Below are 16,923 nucleotides of genomic sequence, written 5' to 3'. Positions count from 1 at the left end.
AGTGTGTGAGCTTAAAATGTACACTTGGGAATTTACTTTCAATTTCTTGTGCGTAAGGTGTGCTGTTGAAGCTCACTAGAGGATGAAATTGGCTTGTAGTCTTTGTCTTTGTTTTCTTCACAGCCTTCTTGAAGTGGGGTATAAAAAATGGTGCTCAAATGATGTTTTGATAAGCAATGGATTATATTAATTTCCCCAAGTCAAGCCTGTTTTGCATGTGACAGTAATTGCCGAATGATCTTTCTGTCCTTATCTTGACCCATCAGCTTTTCACTGGTGGGCATCTGGTGCCCAGCCAGTGTAGGCCATGACTTTGTCTCTTGTTTGCCAATTTAAATGGTCTGTGCTCCTTCAGACTCTTCTCCCCTGTCATATAATGTGCTGTCACTCTGTGCCAGGCTGGGCTAACTGGAGCTCTCCCTTTCCCCCTCCAGATTCACCTGTCTGAGCCCAGTCACTACTGGTTTTTGAGTGGCAAATCACAACAGAGTAGTTCATACTGCATATCAAATATTGCATGCTTCAGAAAATGAGACAATAGCCAATAGGAAGTCATGGATTTCTGAATATGCCTTTTGAGATGTGTTCTAATAAGCCATTAGTATCTGGATTCCATTGAAAAATACTGAAGCCAGATGCTATTGGGTTGCAGAGACAACTGCTTACGATTTTTACAGCCTAGAATTGACCAAGATTTTGCACTGACATAGGAGCAAGACAGACATTTAACTCACCTTTTCTCCCTTCCATCCTGGTGGGCCAGCCACTCCATCACAGCCAGGAGGACCTTGAGGGCCCTATAGATGACAGTAAATCTAAAGCAGGTGCTACTTGAGAGCTTGATTTCTAGAACATGTGTTTAAGTATTAGGGACCAACTGATGATACAGCATAATGAAAGACTAATGTGTAGCACCTCCCACCACTAAGCTTTAACACTTTTATTTCTTTTTTCTGAGAGTTTGGCTTTGTATCAAACCAATATTTTAATAGAAAACTATATACAACAATTATAAATTATAAGCAAAAATAAACCCCAGCATATTGTAAATATAACCTTAGCATGAGAGATTATGGTGCTATCCAAGCAGGTTTTGACAACACTGTAAAAGACACGATGGGGTTGAAATCCCCAGGCACCTCAGTTATCTACACTTTTGGCAATGTCAGTGCCAGATGAGACCCAGCTGAGGAAACCTTGGTATTGACAAAATCAAGGCCAGGGTTTCTGTGTGGTAGAATCACTAAAAGCAGTTGAGATATGGAGAGAATGGTGTCAAACAGGAGACTTCTGTGCTGTCACTAAAAACAGAAAAGCCTGAAGGCTGACAGAGGTCTTGATCCATAAAACTCCAGTGATATCCTCCCTTGGGAACATTGAGGCTGGGCCTCAGTTTCCCACATAGGGCAGTCTGAATAAGCACTTGGCTTGTTCAGACTCACTTTGCCTGGTGTTCTTGGGTAGCTGAGCCTGGAGGTGCATTCCTACACTTTCAGGAGCAGTACGCTTTCTAAAGAGTCCTTCTGCAGAAGAAAAGGTGCTGCCACTTTGCTTTGGTTGATGGTGCTCATGTTGTTCACTTTAGTTTTGCCTTGAAAAGTGTATATTAAGTTTTCCACCCAGTTTCTGGTGTTGTATCCATTACTTTTATCCTGCATACATTTGAGTGAGCAAGCAGGCTGGGAAACACTGGTTTGTAGGGTCAACCAATAAATCTGTACAGATATTGAAGTCCAGCCCACAGTAACGAGACATGCATGAAAGGTAACAGGCATGTTTCACAGCCTACATTTTTTAAATTGGGCTCTGAAAGCCTTTGACTACATTTACAGGAGGGTATTCTGGCCTCTGGGGATCTTTAGTAATATTAATTTAATCAACTTTTTTGGAGAAGGATATAAATGGCTAGCAAAGCAGATAGAAAACATTGTTTCCCTCTGATGCTCTCAGAATTATCACAAAGTCTCATTTTTCTGGCTCTCTCTGTCCCCCCCACCCTGCTTTTGCTCTTTGGATGCGCTGTAAGTCATAGAGTAAGTAATGGATTTTTTTAATATTGAGAATAATCAGAAATATTTTCAGTATGTTTCAAACATTTTCATATTGTATTTTGTCATGATTACATAGACAGAAGAGAGTAAGAAAAGAGGTTGAGCTAAGAACAATAACTATTCTAAAGTTTACTGATTACTTCCACTCTACTGCTTGGCAATTTTAGGCTTCATTGTGCTAAAATTGCTAATTTCCCCAAGAGCTTTGGAACAGTCTCTCTTACGTAGCTTGCAAGCATTGCTGGGACATTTGTTATTCTCCTCAGGGTATATTAACACATTTGTGAGCTATCTCAAACAAAAAATTATGATAGAAACTATCCCTATACAATGCCATGAGTCAATTTAACTTCATGTAGCATTTAGAAAATGTGTATTTAATCAGATCAATACCATATCAGTACAAAATGCATTGTGAAGGAGTTTGTGCAGGGGTATTTCCCATTATAAAATGCAGCCTTTACTGAAACATTTCTAAGGCATGTTTGTAGAGAGAAGAGGTGCTACATCACAAAGTTCTTGATTTAGCAAGGATTTAAGCGTGTCCCCAACTTCAAGTGATTGGCTGGTCTTCTGGAATTAGAATTCACAGCTGAAAACCCTTAATAACACAAATGTGTTAATGTGGTACTTAATGAGGATTCCCAACAAAAATACTTCTGTTGGGAATTGAGCTCACCTCATTTATCCAGAATGTGCAAATGTGTGCAAATCTTTGAATAGCAGAATAACAGTTTCTTGGGTCATCTGAAATTGTGGGAATACATTGGTCTGTGTTCTTATTATCTGGAGTTTTCCTTCAACAGCCTGTGTAGCTGTCTCCTGGATTGATTCTTCTGAAAATGTTCTTTAGTTGTCTTATTTACAGTTAGCTTCTGCTTTTTTTTAACAGATACGTTTCCCAGGAACTATCCTGAAACAATGATTTCTGTTGCACCAGAAAATTGACTGTCTACAAGTACTTCATGCTATTGCCTGTGAAATCCCAAATTGCACAAGAGGGAATACACTCATTTTTAAAAATAAAAAAAATGAATCAATACTTATTTCTCCATTTTCTTTTAATTCCTTTTTACATTTTTCTTTTATGGCAAATTTTAGTACTATTTCCTAGACCATTTGAATTACTTCATATTCTAAAGATATGGAAACAGCCACTGTCATGGAAGTTGAAGGTACAGTTTGAATTGCAAAGAAGCTGTTATAGAGAATCTTTTAATCTAACACTGCACTTTATCAAATGCAGTAAATGAAACATTAGGGTAACTGTCTTCTTTGAAAGACTTGCCAACGCATTTTCTTAAAATTACATTTGTAATCCTCAATACAAATTGATCCGTCTCGGATTCAGAAAATAAAAATGTGCTGTTGGGAGTTTAGCAATTAGATGAAATCTGGTCAGCATTTCAGACTTTTTTATTTTATACTGCCATCCATATAACAATCAGTAGATGCAGAGAATAATGGATTTCCTTGGCTTCCCATGCACTTGACTCTTGAATTCCATATTAAAGACTTTCAGGTGCCTAATTTCTTTCTGCACAAAAGATGTTGCTTTCCACCTGGATGGCCAAACACTTTTTAGATTTTGTATCAACTCCCAACTTGGTTATCCTCAAAAAAAAAAACCCTCCAAGAGAGCTGAGAGATAGTGAGATCTTTTTAACACCTGTCACCTGTACACTTCCTTGATATATGCTAACGACACCTCGTCAGGTACAGAAATGGTTACTCACTTTGAGGGCTGTGTGATGGACAGGACAAATCCTGTCCTGAGAACAACTGCTGCTGGCAGATGGTTGATAGGGAATAAGGCAACTATATTAGTAAATTTATCGAAACAGAGATTGTTCTGAATTGGAAAGGATCATCGTATGCAGCTCTTAGATGAATGGACAGCACAGAGATCAGACCCACGACCTTGGCTTTATTAGCACCATGCTCCAAACAGCTGAGCTAATCTCATCATTCCAGAGAGGATGTTTAAAGCTGTTCAATGCTAAAAAAAATTATTTTCTTCACTGAAAAAAACACTTTACTGAGAATTTATTTGCAAGTCAAACTTTAGCAGCATTTTTTACAGTAAAATTATATTTCACATGTCCAGAGGAATAAGTGTTTCTACCTAGCTGAAGAAAAGGATAGAAGAGGAAAGAGGAAAATTCAGTTTATTTTACAAATTCCCTGAAGATTATGTAAGTGATTTAGCAAACTTTATTTTCCTGAAACCAAAAGCATTCTTAATTTTTATTTATTCTGGTCCAGATTCACCAGTATCTGTCTGTCAAATGTACATTAGTGCTGTTAACACTTGTTAACTAACTAGCATTAGTGCTAGTTAACAAGACTTTTTTTTTTGTATAATTTGCATAAGATTCAAGCTTTTTGCACAAAAGGGTACTCACTTCAGGGCCTGGTTCCCCAGAAGCTCCATCTTCTCCTGATGACCCAGGCGGTCCTACACCTGTATCAGATGCTGGGTTTCCTGGAAGACCAGGCAGTCCTGGAGGGCCTGGTGGCCCCGGAAGACCCTGGGTAAATCAGCAGGAGTGTTAGAAATTATCCTAGCCTGGTTCATTGCTATACACATGGAACAGGAAAAAGCTCACATAGACTTCTCAGGCTCATAAAACCATAAAACTCAGCTGGGGTTTCCACCCACATTCTGCTTACTGAGAACCAATTTTGGTTTCACAGATATGCCCTTACATAGGGTCACACTGACCTCCCTCACCTGTGCTCTCTGAACTGTGCCGCCTCATAGCATTGAAATAGAAACATTTAAAACAACAAAAAAAAAAGGTGTCAACTCTCTGTAACCCAGTAGAGATCTCAGACGTATTCCAAGGATCGATCTAATTATAAGAGACTTAACCATAAAGAAACCATCATTGTACAGAGGGAAGTGGTTGGTTTTTTCTCCTCTACCATTTCATAGGGTTTGTCAATGTTATTGCTGGAGAACTGGGAATCCCTACTCATGGTCCAGACCTGCTTAGTGCTGTAAAACTGGCCTCTGCTCTAAAGATCTATCCTGCATGGACATGAGCAGAGATATTTAAATTAAACAAATGGAAGGAAATGAGTGAAATGTTATTTTAGGAGGAGCAGTACATTTGCAAATGTCCAAGTTCATCTGTGTTACTGGTTGCATCAGCAGGCAGAGACAGAGAGTTTGAAGTTTTGGGCCATGGCACTATAAGTCAGGGAGTCTTTAATTCTGACTTGGGGCCATGTACAGGATTCTATCTGGAAGAGGCTCATCTTGGATTTTCAGTGCACTGAACAGAGCCTTCTGCAGTGCACTCACCTGTCTTGTCACCTACAAAGGGCATCTGAAGAAGCTCCTAAATTAGGCAAGATTGCTAACTTCCAGCATGTGGCAACTGACTCCTGATGGGCATTGGGAATAAGATATGAATCACTTTTGAGTAAAAAGAAAGAAACAGAAGGGGGGTCCTGAGGCAGAAACCAATCTGAGAGAATGAAACCTATCACTAGTTGTGCTACAAAGCAGAGATCTCCAGTGTGCTAGAGCATTCTGGAGTTCATAGGAACCATAATGAACTCAGAAAGCTGCAGTGTTACTGCTGTTCAGTTCACCAGAAAGCTGCACCATAAAGCATTTCATACAGATACACTTATATTTTTTTAGAACATATACTCCATATTGAAAAAAGCAAGGATTAGGGCCATGTAATGCCTTCCATTGACTAAAAGGGGCTTGGGTAGATAGCAGGAGAGGGGCTGTTTACATGGGTCTACAGTAACAGGATAGAGGGAATGGCTTCAATCTGACAGAGGGTAGGTTTAGATTAGACATTAGGAAGAAATTCTTTACTCTGAGGGTGCTGAGGCACTGTCTCAGGTTGCCCATAGAAGGGGTGGATGCCCCATCCCTTCAAATGTTCAAGGCCAGGTTGGATGGGGCCCTGAGCAACCTGGTCTGGTGCAAGGTTTCCCTGCCCATGGCAGGAGAGCTGGAAAAAGATATCATTTATGCCTTTCTATGACTCCATGAATCTATGATTCCCATCTCTCTCCTCTTTACTGTCTTCTCATAGTCAGATTAAAAGCATTTTCTCCTTTTGAAAAGTCCTCCTGCCATTATTTCTTTGGTGGCCGCCTCCTGTCTCATATTTCTTCCCCACTCACAAGCATTTAGGCCTTTTCTGACCTTGAAACCCTACAAATCCTTTCTAGATGCTGTAAATTAAGCGTGTATTAAACTTGCATTATGAAAAATCCTACAACCTGCATGAGTAAAATAAAGCTCTTTATCATGAAAAATATCAATATTTGCTTACCCTTAAAATCTCAGTCTCTCTGTCAGTATCTCCAGAACCTGATTCTTCGGGTTCCAGTCTATTCTGAAATTAGGAGAATTCCATTTTAAATTACTGCTTCTAAAGATGACAAATGGAAATATTACTTGACATTAACTGAAAATACAGCCATCATCAATATCCTTACAGCAGTCTGTCACTGGTAAAATAAATTATAATACAACAAGAACATTTCACTTATGTTTCTAGTGTTTCATACCATCTTCTTTTGTAGTCACTGAGCACTGTACTTGCCTACAGGTGCTCTGTGAGCACAGTGATAACTGTCCTGCAGGACACACATGCCATGAAACAGTTTAAGTGAACTGAAATAATATCTCAGACAAATTTTAACTTCAGAGAGGTACCTGTCAACATTAAGAATATCCTAAAATGCAGATTCTTACAAATAACCCCTGTTTCCTACAATGCATCCCTCCTTTAAAAAGCCCAATTCTTAGGTTACTACAACTGAAATTAAAAAGATTACTTTTATAAGGAGAAAATATACTGAAGCCATTTCTAAAAGCTTCTGTTGAAAAAACACCTTAGTGTTTAGTCCTTGGTGAGTTTCATAGCTTTGTACGTTTTGCAGACTACAAAGAAAAGCACAGAGAGAAGGTACTACCTGAATAAATTATCATAGTACCAAAGTGAATGTTTCAAATGCTTGGGAATTAAGGATGCATTCCTTGGCTGCACTGAGACTTCTTCCATCTCACCACAGAATAAAAGGCCTTGAAACTTGCTGTCACAGAGAACCAGGAAGTAAAGGCAGTGTAGGACTTGGTGTTCCCTGCTACGTTTGTAGAAGTGACCTTTGACTGGGTAAAACTTTTGGCCTGGAGCACCTTCTCCTAGGGATTTGGAGCTGCCCTGCTGGTCTCCTGAAGTCAGCATCAGGGCAGGCTCAGTAGTGCAGCAGAACACTGTTAATCTGTTTTTATGCTGCAGAAATATATTGGTTTAATTTAGCAGACCCAAAATCAGGGGAGCATATAATCCGTTTTGGCCAGTGGAATATGTTTCAGACTCTCTTGTTAAACACTCACGATATCCAGTGTGACAGATGGTTTTGTGTAAAAGTCCAGGATTTCCACTGGTGTCTGTGGTGATCTATGTCTTAGCATAAAATCAGCTCTCACAACATGAACCCAAAATTCAGGCCAGATTCTTTCTTTAGCTGCATGCACATGTATCCTCATTGATATAGTGAGAAAAGTCCAAGTATTGCAGTGAGATGGATCTGAAACTCATTCTTTAATATTGCCTGAGTACTGGGCACTCAAAATACAAACACTGCAATCATGTTGGTATGTGTTCTAGTATTTAATGACAGCAAACATAACTGACTGTCAAACCACTTCTCTGTTCAGTAGCAGAAAGAAATTAATAATTTAAGTTTAGAATGCCTTTTTGTGGAAATTTTTGTGTTCTCCCATATATTGTTGCTTTTGCACATGAGAGCACACACATCCACCAATGTTTTAAAAAGTTAATACTGGGTGTTTATGTAGCTTACACTTCAGTCGGACATTTATTTGCATTTCTGCATGAATGTTTTAGAAAACATTATTATCTCTGTGGCAGTCAGGCTACTTTCCCAGAGAAAACCTCCTATTTAGTTCTGGATTTCTCTGTGGCAAGCTGAGCTCATTGACAGGGAGCCCCAAATACTCACTAATCCTCTGGAAGGAGCAGATGGTCCTGTGGGTCCTGGTAGTCCAGGGGGTCCTGGCAATCCCTCACCAGGATCACCCTGAAATGGGAATTAAGATAAATCAGCAAGGATTTAACCATATAAAGACTATAAGGACTAGCTACAATCTCAATGGATCTCCAGTCACAAGAGTGGCTGCTTATGAGCCGGGTTGGACTTTGTTCATTTCTAAGACAAGCTCCCAAGGAACATGATCTTCACATTGGCAGTGGAAGAAAGAACTCTTCCTTTTCTAACTTCTGCAATGAATTTGAAAATGTACAAGCAGCATTAACAGCGTTAGGCAGTACATATGTCTTGCCAAACTGAGGTTTAACTGCGAATCTTGAATTTTTAGGGCATATTATATATGAACCCTCACCCAACACCAAAAAACAAAAAAAAACCCAAAAAACCCCAACAACAACAAAACCCCCCCCCCCCCCAAAAAAAAAAAACCCAAAAAAACCAGACAAAAAAAACCCCAAGACCAAAAACAAACAGAAAAAACCCCAAAAAAAACCCCAAAAAAACCTCAAACCAAACCAGAAAAAAATGTAATCACTGTGGTCACACCATGGTATTCAATCTGTAAATGTCTTGATTTTATTGCTAATCTCTCTAATGGTTTTTCAATACTGCCACAACATGATTTTTCTTCTGTGTGTTGACCTTTATCTGCCAACACAATGAAAGATGCTGTTCAAATATGTGCCATTTTCTCTCATAATTAGTACAGTTTCTTATAATTTGTCTTTCTTACATCATCTCTGACATTTTGCTGAAGTTAGTTTGAATTGCTTCAGATTAAGATGTTTGTGACTTTTAATAATTTTTCTGCTCAGGTCCAATATTTTTCACTCAAGCCAAGAGTTGAGGTTTTGCCTCCACTGATCTGTGCTTTACCCTCTAACCTGCCAATTTGCTATCTGGACTTATGAGCATTTAAATTGTGTTCTATAAATTCACATATTTGGTTACATCGCAGGAAACACTGACTTTTAACTGTCTCTTGGTCACTTGCTCTTTATGCTTGAGAGTTCATTGGATGAATGCATTCATTCAGTTCTTTGTTCCCTGCAGCTTTGTCAAATGGTTCCTATAGTGATACTTCAGTCATATCCAGAGAGAGTGTGTTTAATTAATTTGGGGCTATTTTCACTGTCTGCCAGCATGTTCAGTTACAGATGCTTTTCATTCATTTTAAAACATCCTCTCTCTTTTCCAATGACTATTACATAAGTTCCTGGCAGTGCTTGTTTTCATGCAATTTCTTCCACTTTGTGTGCAGTGCAGGAAAGAAAAAACCTCAGATATCACATTTAGGTCATGGTCATTTTTAGGAAGCCTGACTGTATCCATTCCCAAGGAGCATCTCATGGCTGTATTTCTACACAGAACATGGACCATGGTGGAAAAGTGACAGCAGCTCCCCATTCTCCACTGACACATAGTTCATTCTCAGCTTTCCATTTTCAGTTAGAAGAACCAGAAGAAGGAAGGTGGATCCTACTACTGTTCCTGAAATTTAGATATTGTTATACTGGAAAAGGTGCTGACTGTCTTTAGACAGCATAACAGTTCTGAATTTTTGTGTATTCTTTAAGCTTTGGTCACCCTAGCAACACAGCCAGGCCTAGGAAATCATACTGATTAACATATTGAAACAATTTGCTGAACAACATAACTAAAAAATAATTCACATGTATAAAAGAGGATCAGAACAGCATCTTGTTTGTCCTGTTTTTACTGCAGGAATTGTCTGTTTAAAGTATTTCCAAGATAAAGCTCTGCATATGAAGCAGTCAGCTTTCCTCAGTGCTCTTGAATGTATCATTAGGATTTTTAGCACTCTTTTGCTAACTTCACAGCGTCTCTTTGAAGTGTCTCTTGAAAACATTCATCCAATTTTTAAATGAAAAACTAAGCTTAAGAGGTCTTTACTAAAGTAGCCATAAAAGTAATGAGGAATAGACTACTGGAGTATTTTCCTTTCCAATATAACTTTTTCTGTCTACAGCTAAGCTGCTTCTCCTGCTGCTAGAATTTTCTCCTTCTGATAGCTATTCTGATCAATAAACTAAGGCTGGATGGCCTTTGGTTGTGAGGTCAGCTGGAACAGACTGGCTGGGCCCACAATCCTTAGGTACTTGACTCTGGGACTCCTTTTAGCCCTGCATGTTCAAAGCTAGTATTTTGAGCACGTTCTTTTGTGCATTTTGCATGAAATAACTTTAGACATACACTGAATTCTATCAGCATGAGTATCTGAAAGTTAAAAGCTTCCTGGAATGGCACTGGAGGAGTACAGAGCCTATGCTCAGTCTCATCTTGCAGCATGATGGGAGTAGTTAGCCACTGATGGCCTGAGCATTGTCTGAGTGAGGTTTTTTTGATACAGGCCAAAACATTGTCAGGGACCATGCCTGCAAGTCTGAACCATCAGCAAATCAGTTCCTGGGCCTGTTCCAGTAGCCAGTGTAGGTGTAGCACTTTCTGCTGAAGATTGGAATGGTCACCTAACAGCAGCTGCAAAATAATCTTGGCATGTTTTCAGTTTGCTCTTTTTTCATTAAAAGAATCCTGACTGATTTTTTGGTTTCCTACAGATGAATTATTTATGTCAGTACCAAGTACCCTAGAAATAACTCTGGTCACAAGAAGGACCAAAGCAGATTTGCAAGAAACCTAAAAAGCTAATTGTCAAATGACATTTATGTGCCTGTAATGCCTGCTGGCAACTGACAGAGTATTTTAATGATAATCTGCCTTCCCAGCGTGATAAATAGGTATGATTCATGCTGATAAAAATTGAACCAGTAATCAATATTGATACAGTAATTAATATTTGAGAATAATAAAATAGTTAAAAGTTGTAATGCCAAAGGAGAGAGGGAGAGGAGGTGCTCCACCCCCCCTTCCCAGCAGATGATCTCAAGGACCACAGGAAAGAAGCTGAAGATACAGTTGCTAAAAATGACCAAGAACCTGGCTGAGTCCCAGAAAATGCTAATTATAAGGGATTTATTGCCTTGATATGTAGATGCAGTGATATGTTAGTCTTGGCTTACATTGTTCTGGCTTGGTGCTCATGTGTAACCCTAAGGTGAATTAAAGGACAAAGAGGAAGAGGTCTTCATCAGTGACGACCCCCAAAGACTTGTGTGACCACCAAACCGAGTGGTGGTGCATGCATGATAAGGGTGGTAATGAGGGCGGAGATAGAGATATGACGAACCGAAAATGGGAGGAGATGGTATTGACACATGACATATAAGGGGTGATTTTCACTTAGAAGCTTGTACGTGAGGTGGCAAGGGTCCCAGAACTTTGCCCTCCGTACCCTGTGGTTATCTTTTGCTTATGTGCTATTATTGGAACCAAATTATCCCTTATTTATATATTTTCTAAACTATTCAATTAAAATTGCTGCTGCCTTAAATATTGTTTGGTTTTTTTTGATGGGATAATTGGGTAAACATAACACCAGCCTGTCTTTCCTGGAGGGCCTGTATCCATACACTGTAGCACTCCTGTTGTGAGTGATCCCACCATATCTGTGGAACCTCTGAGAGGTGGTAGCCCTATGACTGTGCATGGACTTGTAAGTCCTCCTGTTTGTCTCCCACACTGCCTGGTTTTGTGAACACGTACCTGAGACAGGTCCCAGAGGAAAGCAAGAGTGTCTCCATCATGATGTACCTGAGATGCTCCCTGACTGCCCCACATGCTTTCACTTCTCTACAGTTTATGAGAACACTCTGCTCAACAAATTTCTATTACAGCTATACATAGAGATGGGGAGTTGCCATGCAATCTCATTACCTGATTCCTGTACTGGAGAGTAATTTTACCTTTTAAATTATTCTGGATCATTTCAAACTAATCTGAATAGATGGGATTTATAAGGGTCATGTTTGTGAATTTATGAAGCCTGTATTGTTTTGTTAAACAGATGAAAGGAATTAATAATTTGACACTTGGACTTACTATCTGTATGTCAATTTTGTGTACAACACGTACTTTAATAATAGATGAATCCAGTACATCTCACTTCATCTCAGAAGAGATACAAGCTGTTACTTCAGATGGTTTAAGTTTCAATTACGTTCATTTCCTAAGGGTAATATGATTATACCGCCTCTGTTAAATCACTTACCCAGTAGAGTAAGTTGCCCAGAGCAGTTATATACAACAATTGACTTTTCTTTATTAAGTGTTCAATACATCTTCCTTATCTCTTCTGTGAAAGCCCAACTTTTTCTACTGCTGAAGTTTATTCACATCCTTGAAAAATACTTATTCTGGTGTGGTGCCATCCAGCCATTCATGAATAAACAGTCGATGTTTAAATTCTTTCTGTGATTCCATATTTTATGCCTCTCTCAGACTGTACCAAATTAATACATATCTAAGAATAAATTGTATCTGATTGATTGTTGGGGATTAACAGCACACATACCTTTTCACCTTTTTGGCCTGCTTTTCCTTTCTGTCCTGGCAACCCCTGAAGTCCATTTTTGCCCTAAAAGGAAATAATTTTCTTTAATTAGACATTTTCTTTCATGTAGGTTGAACAGGCTATACACTTAGCAGTAGAGGCTGGATTTAATGGTGCTAGGTTCTTTCTAACTCTTGGTTTGTACAGTGGAAGGAAGTTAAGAGATTTGGCATAGAATGCCCCTGGCAGTACCCAAAAAATGTGCCTACTCTTCCCACAGAGAAGAGAAGCCTATTTGGGGGATGCTGATGGAAACACCTGCAGGCTGTATTTGGATTTGACAGAGTGCCAACAGGCCTGCCACAGCTCTGATGGCAAGGATCTTTAAAACTGTAATATTGGTTACACACTACTACCAGCTGCTTCTCTGAGTGCACAAAATCATACCATTAACTTAAGCCTGCTCCCTCCATCTACTAAAACTTTTTACTTTAACCAACTTGAATTTATTCAACTTCTACAAACTAGTATCCTTCCTGAAGATGCCTCTGACTGGCAATGTGATATGCTAGATAGCATTTCACCCCATTTTCCATTCTAAACTTCACCAGTCAAATTAATTCCAAATTACTCTTTACATCTTCATATCACCTCCATACAATATGTATAGAGGCTCATTCATTGGCTAGAAGGAACTCCACCAGCTTTAAAGTCAGTGCTCTTATAAAAAGGGGCTGGTTATGAATTCAGTTAGGACACTCAAGACAATATTCAGAAGGGAAATAAATAATTTTCCCACTATTTTGGCATTTTGGGAATCAGAACAGCTGTGGTTATGGACTCTACTGGACAGGTTTTAGGACTGTCCTAATTTTAAAAATGGGTTATATAAAGTCATTAGGGAGAAAAATGTATCTCTAAGACTGAAGGATTTTTTTTCCTATGATGATTTTTCCTAGTAGAGAAACTGGTAGCAGGTTCATAGAAAAGCAGCAAACACATTGCTGACATAACTGTACAATACACTAATTTCATTGATGAGTGAAGCCCCGTCAAACCAAAAGTAAAGTTGCATGGGTATATGTAAGACTGGAAACCAGATGCACATGGACAAAAGTGCAACTACAAAAATGTAGGACACTGTCACAAAATGTCTATAATAGAAATTGGGATTGTGTTCGCAAGGAGAAGACAATTGGTTTTGAAGCATTTGAATTACATTTGAAGAATTTTCTCTAAGACATACTGGTTTAATAGAATTTTCTTTGAAGATATGCTGCATGAAAGTAGTCAGACTTCTGTTAATACATAAAATATAAACTTCTTGTCCAAAAACACCCTAGTGGCACAAAACCTGAGTTTTGGCTAAATGTTTGCAAACCTGGCTATATTTCTTTAAGCATACCAGTGTTTGAAGGCAGCATTCAAGAAGGAGCACAATAATGCACTCCATGAATGACCACTGAATTATTTTTTTTAATATCTTAAAGCACACCAGTTGCATTTGAGGTTCAATTGCAGGGGGCAGGAAGGGTCAGGAAGCTCCTGGCACTGGCACTGGTTAGAATAGAAAAAGAGGAGCCGGCATGGAATGGTGACAGCCTCTGGGTGATAAGATCCTGGAGAGGGAAGGATACACAAAGTGGCAGTGACAAACAAATGAGAAAGGAGACAAAGAAGCCAGGCAGCAGAGCATCAGTGGAGGACATATACAGAACAGCAGATGCGACATGCACGGAATGTGACAGCTACAGGTTTGTTTTTGTGTGTTTTGCTGGGCAATACCTCACACAGAGGATGCATGTGCAGGCTATCAGCAACTGGTGGTGGACTGACCCAGGGCTGGGAGTTGTCTGGAAAAGCTGGAAAGGAACACCCCAGGAAGATGACAGCAAATGTGACAGAGAAGGGTAAAGTAGAGGAACTCAGAGAAAGGAAAGCAGGAATGATGAATAGATGATGCAGTTGAATTACTGAGCAAGATTAAAGGGGTGAGAGGTACATTTCAATTAACTCAAAAGTACTCTCAATTAACTACAAAGTTAATTGCAGCTGAAGTTAGGAGCAGGCAACATGGAAGCATGTGTCTATGGAGGGTCAATGAAGCAGCCCTCTAGAAAGGGTCTGGCTATGTCCCCTTTTTGAAATTCTCCTCTGCAAAAAAAAACCAGCCTCACCAGAGCTGAATTCCTGGTACAGCTGCTTATGCAATGCCATGCCTCTTACTTTCTTTGCAAGTGGGAAATCATAAATTTCTCTTAGAAACCTGAATTTTGCTCTCTTAACAACCTGAGGGTGTCAATTATGGCACCAGAACTGTCTTCTAAAGAGGGGAGATGAAGAAAACACTTTGCTGCTTAAGCCTCAATGTAGCAGAGCCTCATAAAAAATGCTGTGTTTTTATTCATTCAGTTAACCAAAATATGTATAAAAAATACTTACGGGTGACCCATTTTTACCAGGAATGCCCTAAAATAGAAAATCTTTGTTAGAAAGATAAATAAAACACTGTAATATAGAAGTAACAAAAGGTAAAAGCAAATAATTAAATTGCAATGTGCCATGAAGTGACAAAATGACAAACCAGAACTGTATCAAGCACAGTGCAATGTTTTGCGCCTCTCTTTAATCTCATGCATCTTGTCCTGATGGTTCACAAGGATATGAAGTGTGAAACATCCTGGATATAGAGAAGCCACTGAAGGAGGCCTGTGAGTTCTCCACCTTTGTCCGCACTCAGACATGACAGCTGGGAGGGTGCTGCAGTACTGCCCAAGGAGTTGGTGGAATTGCTGCTCTGAGAACTTTTCTGTGTCAGCACAGCAGCTGTTGGCCTTTGCTTTCTGATGGCTGCCACCAGGCCCCTGCCCCTGGCAAGTGTGCAGTGCAGGCAGGAGCCTCCTGAGCTGCTGGGCTAAAACCCATCTCACAGAAGTGTAACTGGTGACAGTGTGCAAGGCTGTGCAGTTCCAGCTTTCCATGCATGTGTGATGGATCACTATTACCCTTTCTAAAATACGTGTTCTCTTTCAACAGAGAGAAAATACTCACAGACTGACCAAGCTGCCCAAGTTTCCCTGGAGATCCAGGAGGTCCTTGATCTTTATTTTCCACATCTTCTATTCCTGACCCTCCTAGAGACTCTGTGGACCCGTCCTCTACTTCCTGACCTTTCTGGCCCTGAGTAATTAAAATGTGAAATATGAAAAATGTGTTGTATTACTTTCCCCATTTCTCTCTCTAGCCACCCCTCTGCCCCTTCCCTTTCTCCTCCAAGCCTTGGTTTGTTCTATGCAGCGACAACCTGACAGGCATCATACAAACTGTATATTCCATTCAACAATCCATGGCAATCCATGTTGAAGATCATTCATGCACCTAAAAATAAATTGCTCTCTGAGCTGGTTACCTAGATGCAAATGACCATGATCTAATTTCATATCCATATAAATCTGCATAGTCTAAGTCAATAGTGTAGGTTTGAAAAAATACAGTTTTCACATACTCAGTCTGCCAGGGAAAAAGTTGCAAGAGTTAAGATAGACATGTTTTGGAGTGTTTTAGCCAACTTCCCCAAGATCCACGACTCTAACAAAGGAGGGTTACATGTTGGTTAAAAAGTGGCAGAAGATGAAACAAAGAGTGAAAATGAACAACAGAAAGACTAAAATATTCCTAAACATTAGTATTAGGTGAAGAGAAAGTAATAACAACAAAAGGAATAATTCAAATATTCCAGGAACAAAACAAAACCTTCCAGGAATGAAGCTTGGACATTAATACATATTTAAATGAAAAACAAGTATACAGAACAAAACACGTTAAGTCAGTGTTGTTTTGAAAGAAACACTAGAATTTTCTCACATTTTAAAACACCAGTGAAATATTTTGAGTTCCATTAGCAGCTAATGAAACTAGGAGGGATGAAATATAATAAATCTCAAAGCATTTTAAAGTTAACAGGATGATAGCTTTCAGTGAAGGAATTGTAAGATAATTTTTTAAAAGACCTTTCTGGGTTTTGCCAAAAGGAAAGGTCCCAAACACCAGGATTTTTTTTAATCTGGACTAATTACAGAATTATTTTCCATCTGGAAAAAAAAAGAGAATCTGTTTGGTTAAACTGTGGGTAGGGATCATAGCCTGAATGAGACAACAGGATTCATGATTCAGTATTAGAGTACTGAAGGAGGTAGCAGATGGTACGGCAGGACCCCTCTCAATCATCTTCTGAAGATCTTGAGAGTCTGGGCAGGTTCCTGTTGACTGGAACATAATCACTGTTATTCCAGTCTACAAAAAGGGTATAAGGGAAGATGCAGAACTACAGATCTGTCTGCCAAAACTCAGGCTAGATCAAGGAGAAGATTATACTGAGTACCACTGAAAAGCATTTAAAGAACACTG

The 16,923-nt window shown here is 39.3% G+C and overlaps 1 protein-coding gene across 7 annotated transcripts in view; it reads right to left on the bottom strand.

Annotated features, from left to right (window-relative positions):
* COL15A1 (collagen type XV alpha 1 chain) overlaps nucleotides 1–16,923 on the bottom strand; it is a 120,073-nt gene that overhangs the window by 54,081 nt on the left and 49,069 nt on the right. For all 7 annotated transcript variants that reach the window (XM_074542218.1, XM_026790202.2, XM_074542216.1 and 4 more), the window contains exons 8-14: nucleotides 15,568–15,696; nucleotides 14,959–14,985; nucleotides 12,538–12,600; nucleotides 8,058–8,135; nucleotides 6,359–6,421; nucleotides 4,457–4,582; nucleotides 735–797 (exon numbers count right to left, since the gene is read on the bottom strand). In XM_074542218.1, the coding sequence (XP_074398319.1) occupies nucleotides 735–797; nucleotides 4,457–4,582; nucleotides 6,359–6,421; nucleotides 8,058–8,135; nucleotides 12,538–12,600; nucleotides 14,959–14,985; nucleotides 15,568–15,696 (549 nt within the window). The remainder of the gene's footprint in view (nucleotides 1–734; nucleotides 798–4,456; nucleotides 4,583–6,358; nucleotides 6,422–8,057; nucleotides 8,136–12,537; nucleotides 12,601–14,958; nucleotides 14,986–15,567; nucleotides 15,697–16,923) is intronic.

Source organism: Zonotrichia albicollis, chromosome 1 (genome assembly GCF_047830755.1).
Source record: "Zonotrichia albicollis isolate bZonAlb1 chromosome 1, bZonAlb1.hap1, whole genome shotgun sequence".
NCBI lineage: Eukaryota > Metazoa > Chordata > Aves > Passeriformes > Passerellidae > Zonotrichia > Zonotrichia albicollis.
The sequence above is the reverse complement of the archived record's forward strand: the minus strand, read 5'-3'. Positions and strand labels throughout refer to the sequence as shown.